The sequence below is a fragment of the Cicer arietinum genome, chromosome 2 (genome assembly GCF_000331145.2).
Source record: "Cicer arietinum cultivar CDC Frontier isolate Library 1 chromosome 2, Cicar.CDCFrontier_v2.0, whole genome shotgun sequence".
In the NCBI taxonomy this organism is placed as follows: domain Eukaryota; kingdom Viridiplantae; phylum Streptophyta; class Magnoliopsida; order Fabales; family Fabaceae; genus Cicer; species Cicer arietinum.
In genome coordinates, this window is record NC_021161.2 from 9,307,775 (window position 1) to 9,315,323 (window position 7,549).

Genomic DNA, 7,549 nt, shown 5'->3' on the forward strand with positions numbered 1-7,549 from the left:
GGGAAAGATGGATTGTTTCAATTGTCTCTTCTCATCTAGGACTAGAGACAGTTTTTAATATTTATTGTTATCTGTTACATAGAGGAATGACATGATTTTTGTTGTCATTTACTTCAATGGTAGAATTAAGAAAAATGTTTTCTTTTAAGAGAATTCTTTTATCCAATGTTTTGTTATGCGTCCGGTTGCTCTGCATATAATGTGATACATCTATTTCTATTTTGTAGAGGAACTTCCGGAAAACTGGGATCATGTGCCAGATATCCAGTCTCTGCGTCGTCTTGACCGTTCCTTTGTTTTTCCGGGTATTAGATTGTTTCATTCTTTAAATATCTAATCTCAGTTTTGGTGTATGTGATTTGGTCAGCTGGCTTCCACCAAAAAGTTGAGCAGACCTAATTTATACCCATAATTCAGGTGAACAAGTTCATATGTTGGCATGCTTGTCTGCATGTAAGCAGGATACACAGATTACTACTCCATTTAAAGTTTCTGCAATGACAAGTAACAATGGCACAAGTCACATCTCTGAGAAAGAAATTGGAAGCGTTGAAAACAAAAATAATTTAATATCTGGAGAAGGGGAACCGAGTACCAGCGGTGAAGAGCAGCCGCTAGATGTTTCTGATTGTGACTCTCTTCACATGGAGGCTCACAAAAGACAAGCTGCATCGTTGTTGCAAAAATGTGAAAATTCTCACTTCTTTGTGAGGATAGCTGAGTCCAATGAGCCCCTTTGGTCCAAAAGAAGCTCTTTAGAGAAAAATTCCAATTCTTCTGATAGTCAAAAAGCCTCAACAATTAAAACTAAAGAGACTGCGTTCCCTTCTACTGGTACAGTTATTGATAGAGGAAATTTTAATGCAACTGTTTCTGGTGGAATGGCGAGAAATTCTGTCAAGTGTTTTGCTTTACCTAATGGCGACATAGTGGTATGTACCACAAAACTTTTGAAAAGTAAACTCCTTAATTTAATTGCTTTTTAGTTGGTAGAGAAACATAAATTCAGTCAGATGGCATTCTCTTTGCACTGATATTTGAGATAGAGATGATGTCCTATTGAGGGATCTGTATGTAGGGCCCCACATTTTACTTCCATACCCAAAGACATTATCTTCTTCTGTCTTGTTAGTCTCTGATTAGAAGATCCAAATATTTAGACTGAGATGCTGCCAAACTGGTTGTTGGATATTATTAGGTTTTCAACCTCTCTTTGGTGTTCAACTCATAATTTTTACAAGGGGTTTACCCTTACTAACACAGAGAGACTGCACAACATTGTTTTGTAGATGTTTTTCTTGTATATGCTATGTAGTTTTTCTTTTGGAAGATATCTTGTCCTCATACTAGTTGTAGTTCTCCTCTTCTTTGTAATGAAATTTCCTTTTTCCATAAAATAATTATTTTAGATTCATGCTTTGTCCTTGTGTAGAAATAGCATTTAGTGAATCAAGACTTGGGATTTTACAATTCATTCACCCGTTCATCTTGTTAATGTTCGTGAAACTCATGGAAAATCTCTTAGTAAAATTGTAAAAGTTTAGTGCATCTAGATGAGGTTTTGTGATATGCTCTGCTTTGATTCATTGTGCAACAGCATTATCAACATTATAACAATTTCATGTGGTGCATTTGGAGCATGAAATTTCTTTATGGATATGATAAGTGGGCCTGCAATTGGGTAGTATATCGGTTAATATAATTACATATCAATGGCTTTTCTAGACCATATCTTTTACAACGAGGAATTCATTGCTTCAGACTTCTCTTTTGCTCGCCAACACCTTGGCATCTTCATTTTATTGAACTTGTGTATTTATTTGTAAAATTTTAAACTTCTTCTAGTGGTGTTTACATTGACTCTTAATGCTTTGTTAGCATTCATGAAATTTTGCTGGGAAATCTTAGTTGATCAAGAAATGCTTTATGTATAACTACGTCCCGGCTCTTGAGGTGTTTTTAGCATTCAATATGCAGAATCCTTCTACTTATGATTGAGTAATCCCAATAACGCTGATCTAATTATATTTTCCTGTTTGCAAGGATGCAGGTTCTTTTACAAGCAAATGTTAGTGTAAGTTTTCTTAAAGACCCTTGTATAGAAATTCTCCAATTTGAAAAGTGTCAGGAGAGAATGCTGTCTCCTGACAATCAGGTTGATGCGGTTTGTACAAACCAAGATCCATATGCAGAGCTGTTAAATTGGATGCTTCCATTGGAAAATGGGAGGCCTCCTACTCGCCCACAATCTCCTCATCATTTAACTTCAAATTCAGGAATTGGTAGCACTTCTCAAAGGTCCAATTTTTCAGCATCAACTGGCACTCAGTTATTCTCTTTTGGCAATTTCAGAAGTTACTCCATGTCATCATTACCCCAAACTACAAGTACACCTAGTGCTCCTGTTAAAGCAGCTAGTTCTAAGCCAAACTTTGATGTTGAGGATTGGGATCAAATTTCATCTCATAATTTTTTTTGGAAAAAAGTTGGTGTGGAAGAACTTCTATCTTTTCGAGGTGTCTCACTAGAGCGAGACAGGTTTTCTGTTTGCTGTGGATTAGAAGGGGTCTATACACCTGGTAGAAGGTGGAGAAGGAAACTAGAAATAATTCAACCTGTAGAGATTCGTTCTTTTGCTGCTAACTTTAATTCAGAGGATCTTCTTTGTGTTCAAATAAAGGTTTGAACTATGATTTCACAGATCAAATTATTATGCATCTCTTTTGTGCCTTTCTACTATTATTACTTGTTTCTCTGCTATGCTTTATCAATAGCTCTGAATTTATTCTCCAGAACGTTGCTCCTGCACTTGCTCCAGATATTGTGATATTTATAGATGCCATAAATATTATATTCGAGGAGTCTACAAAAAATGGAGCAGTATCATCACTGCCAATTTCATGTGTTGAAGCTGGAAATGATCATTCTTTACCAAATCTAGCCATCAGGTAATTTTTCTGAATAAATACATTATCAGATGACTAATGATGTTTTATGATTTTTCTGTACGTAACTGATTTCATGCTATGTCGTTACAAACCTGCCTAGTTAGTTGCATATGCACATGCCTGTAGTGAGGGAACCACATGAGTTCAATATGCTCTTGAGTGAACCAAAAATATTGATGGGGCAATATATAGGTCTACTCAAAGAGGCTTATTTAATCATAAGTTTTCTTACATTTTTAAGGATGAAAAGGTGATTTTTTATATTAATACACAGCCATTTGGTGGAAAATTGTAAAATGATTTCTTTCAATTTTTAAATTTGAAGAGTTAGACTGCTTATTAGTCAGTTATTTGCCAATATGACTGGAATGGAATCAGAGATCCTGGATAGTTTTACTTGTAGAATCTATAGCATCAAACTAAACAAAAGACAATATAACAACATTCCCTAACCCGCACCCCCTTAACAAATTAACCACTAAAATTTGTCTAAAAAAAGTCAAAGTACAGATATGGCCCACATTATAGGCCTTGCATTTTGTTAGACGGTATTTTCCAGTTATCTACTCTCATTGGCTTGTGGTTTAAAGCTAAAACTGTACTATATTTTAGTTGTAATGATAGCTGAGATTGTTTTACTTGGTATTCCTATATAAACATTTAATTGAATTGGCCAACCATAACTTTATGATTTTTTGACAAGTAATTATCAATTATCAGCTCGTATACTGTGAAGGCAATGTTTGTATCTTTTTGTATTGAAATCAGTCTGATTAGCTGCTAGGAAAATAAGGGGAGAAATAAACATGCTTAATAAAGTAATAATTTCGTTTATGTAATTAACTCTAATTATCTTCTTTATCTTATTAGATGTTTCTGCTTACAGGAGAGATGAAGAACATTCTTTTATCCTTAAACCAGAAACTTCTACATTGAAGAGTCTCAAGGCTCAGGATGATAGAAGTTCTCGTTGGTCAAAGATACCATATGGAAATAAAACATCAAAATTAAGTCTTGATCAGTATGCAATTATGGTGTCATGTCGTTGCAATTATACATGTAAGCTTTTCACCTTATTTCTTTGTTGTTGAGCTATCTATGAAGTTAAGGGGTTAATTAGTTGTTTTCCTCTGGTTTTTTCACTTAATCTAGCTTCAAGATTGTTCTTTAAACAACCAACTAGCTGGCGGCCACGAATCTCGAGGGATATCAAGATCTCTATTGCATCAGAGATGTCAGGAAAACCTCATGGAGCTTATGAAAAAACTTACCGACTTCCTGTGCAGGTTAATATATGTTTAAGTATTGTCTGTTGGAACTTCACATAGGAGCTCATTTATTTTGGTTTGATTATGTTCCATCTGAAATTACAGTTACTTTTGTACTTCTACCAACAACCATAATTAATTTAGCTTCATTGGTTTAATTGAATCAGATCTTAACTCTTCAAGCTTCAAATTTGACATCTGAAGATCTAACTTTGACAGTGCTAGCTCCAGCTTCATTTACTTCACCCCCTTCAGTGGTTTCCCTAAATTCACCGACTACTCCGAAGAGTCCTTTCATTGGTTTTGCAGAGATTTTAGCTAGAGTAAATGGTGAAAGAAGTATTGGTGCCAACCGGAAAAAAAGACGCTTTGATTCTATTGTGAAAGAAAATGAGGAAAAAAGTTATGATGGCAAAGCTCAGGCAGTTTCTTCGAGTGATGATGTCATTCCCAATTCTGGAATTAGTTGTACACATTTATGGATGCAGAGCAGAGTTCCACTTGGGTAATATATAAGATCTCATTTTTATTTCTGTGAATTGTTTAACTAGTCTGATTAATTCAAAACCATTTGTTTCCCACCTCAGATGTATTCCATCAAAATCCGTAGTCACTGTCAAGCTTGAACTACTTCCATTGACTGATGGCATAATTACATTGGATTCTTTGCAAATTGATGTCAAGGAAAAAGGTAATGATCACTGTTCGGTTTTATGGAATTTTTCTTCTGAACTGCTTGCTTGAGCATCTACCCAAATAAATCTTTGTGGTCAATACAAATTCATTAGAAGATGTACTTCTGCCTAAAGATCAGTTACCTTTATGATTGCATATTTATTTAAGTATTACTCTTCAACAGAAGAATTAAGTGTGCTGAAATATAACACTTTTATCATTTCTCTTTTCTGTCATACTCATTAAAATTAGATTGTTTCTCCTACTAAAAATAGATTCTCATTTTTTTTCCAGAAAAAAAAACTAGATCTCATTTTAACATATAAAAGAAAAATCATATTTTTAGATTCTAGGCTTAATTGCACTTTTGGTCCCCCTATTATAGGTGAAAATTGAAAATAGTCCCCCCATTTTGTTTCTCCCCAGTTTTAGTCCCCCAAACAGAATTTGAGTTCAAATCATGATGAGTTGTCATTTTTTTAATGACGTGTCAATAAAAAAGCTGACGTGGCAGACGCTTACGTGGAATAAACTTATTATTATATTATTTCTAATTAAAAAGTATAATTTATATTTTAAAAATCATTATTACAAATAAAATTTAATTGTTAAAATTAAATTAAAAAAAATGAACCCTAAGCTTGAACCAGAAGCATATCATTCAACAAAAGCTTGAACCCTAAATTAAAAAACAGCCCCTTATCTCTGTGGTTTAGGCTACAGTGATGTGGAAGTTGGGATCATTGCACACAAGACCATTAAATGCAGTGAGACTTCAAGCATTGCTGAAGGAGAGCTTAACTACCCTTCATTCTCTGTTGTGCTTGGTTCTTCACAGATATTCACAAGGACAGTGACAAATGTAGGTGAGGCCCACTCAACTTATGGTGTCACAGTTTCGGCACCAAAAGGGGTTGATGTGAAGGTCCAGCCAAAAAAGCTTATCTTTTCAAAAGCCAACCAGAAAGAAACATATTCAGTGACGTTCAACCGTATAGGGTTGGGTAATAAGACAGAAGAATATGCTCAAGGATTTCTAAAATGGGCATCTGCTAAACACTCTGTCAGGTGCCCTATCTTGGTCAAATTTGCATAGATTATCAAAATTAAACTCTAGAAACTAAATCCCCATGAATTGGGGCTGTTTTTTAATTTAGGGTTCAAGCTTTTGTTGAATGATATGCTTCTGGTTCAAGCTTAGGGTTCATTTTTTTTTAATTTAATTTTAACAATTAAATTTTATTTATAATAATGATTTTTAACAATTATAATAATGATTTTTAAAATATAAATTATATTTTTTAATTAGAAATAATATAATAATAAGTTTATTCCACATAAGCGTCTGTCACGTCAGCTTTTTATTGACACGTCATTAAAAAAATGACAACTCATCATGATTTGGACTCAAATTCTGTTTGGGGGACTAAAACTGGGGAGAAACAAAATGGGGGGACTACTTTCAATTTTCACCTATAATAGGGGGACCAAAAGTGCAATTAAGCCTAGATTCTAATTTTTAAAAAAAAATTAAGGACAGTCAAAATCCTTAAAAATAATTTGTTAGTTAAAATAATTAAATTAATTTTGTCAAATAATCTATAACAAACAGACTTTTAGTCATTTCATTTTTGTATTTATAAGGTTTTGCATTTGCTTTCCCTAGTTCTGACCCACTCCAACAAGTGCCAATTTTGGTCCACTTTATATTATTAGTCATGCGTATGGTCATTTATTTCAACCTTCATCCCTTTAGGTATACACTCATGAGAACGTACATGTGTACCACATCACTGATAAATGAGAAGCATATACTCAATATGTTGTGCATCCTGTTTTATTTGTCATTGGAATGAGTTTTTCTTTTCTGCAAATCGTGATGCAAAATGGCAATTAGCTCAGGTCTGGTCCTTACATATTCACATCCTGGTGTTACAGGTGTTGCCTATTTCCCTGAATGCTCCATGAAGATAAATTCAACTTCCAGCATTTGCAAGGGGCTTATATAGAACATACGTTTAGCTGTTTGCATTTTCACTGGTGCAGTGTAAACAAAAACGGGTGCTTTGATTCAACTACATTTCAGAATTGTTTTTGCAACCTACTCTTGATGGATTTTCTTGGAACAACTTTAAAAGTGCTCTTGATACTTACTGTCATTGATTGGCAAACCGTTAATCACTTGGTATGGAATTGTGATGAAGTTGGCATTTTCAATTTGTGTTGAATTGCATTGTAAATCACTAGCTTAAATAGTGGCTTCTTCTTTTTCTTATTAAAATGTTAAATAGTGGCCTGTTACAAACCCCCTTTAAGGGGAACATGTATTCTGTATATATGATTTTTTGTACTCTTCTTAGTGGAAGAGAGTGTCTCTTGATACATTGCAATGGACTTAGCTGCAACCTAGTGCTTGCCATTGGCCAAGTTTTTCAGATTTTTATACTTTATTTTTGGCCGAAGGGAAATGAAAAGGACGAGAAGGTTGGTTAAATACATCAAATTCGAATGAAAGGCAAAATTAGCATTCTCCTTGAGAAAATGTTGGATAGTACATAAAGCGCTAATTTTCCCTTCTGTGCAAAAACTATAATTGTAAGTGAGATCCTTTTTTGTGTTTTCTTTTTCTTTCATGATATCTTGTTATATTTTCTTTCA

The 7,549-nt window shown here is 34.1% G+C and overlaps 1 protein-coding gene across 3 annotated transcripts in view; it reads left to right on the plus strand.

Annotated features, from left to right (window-relative positions):
• The window catches only part of LOC101501755 (uncharacterized), a 9,194-nt gene extending 1,645 nt beyond the window's left edge, over nt 1-7,549 (plus strand). For 2 of the 3 annotated variants that reach the window (XM_004489935.4, XM_004489934.4), the window contains 9 exons: nt 228-305; nt 418-932; nt 2,051-2,680; nt 2,794-2,948; nt 3,835-4,007; nt 4,101-4,234; nt 4,384-4,721; nt 4,804-4,907; nt 6,830-7,549. In XM_004489935.4, the coding sequence (XP_004489992.1) occupies nt 228-305; nt 418-932; nt 2,051-2,680; nt 2,794-2,948; nt 3,835-4,007; nt 4,101-4,234; nt 4,384-4,721; nt 4,804-4,907; nt 6,830-6,900 (2,198 nt within the window). In that variant the 3' untranslated portion in view covers nt 6,901-7,549. The remainder of the gene's footprint in view (nt 1-227; nt 306-417; nt 933-2,050; nt 2,681-2,793; nt 2,949-3,834; nt 4,008-4,100; nt 4,235-4,383; nt 4,722-4,803; nt 4,908-6,829) is intronic. The other variant, XM_004489936.4, reaches the window with a different exon arrangement.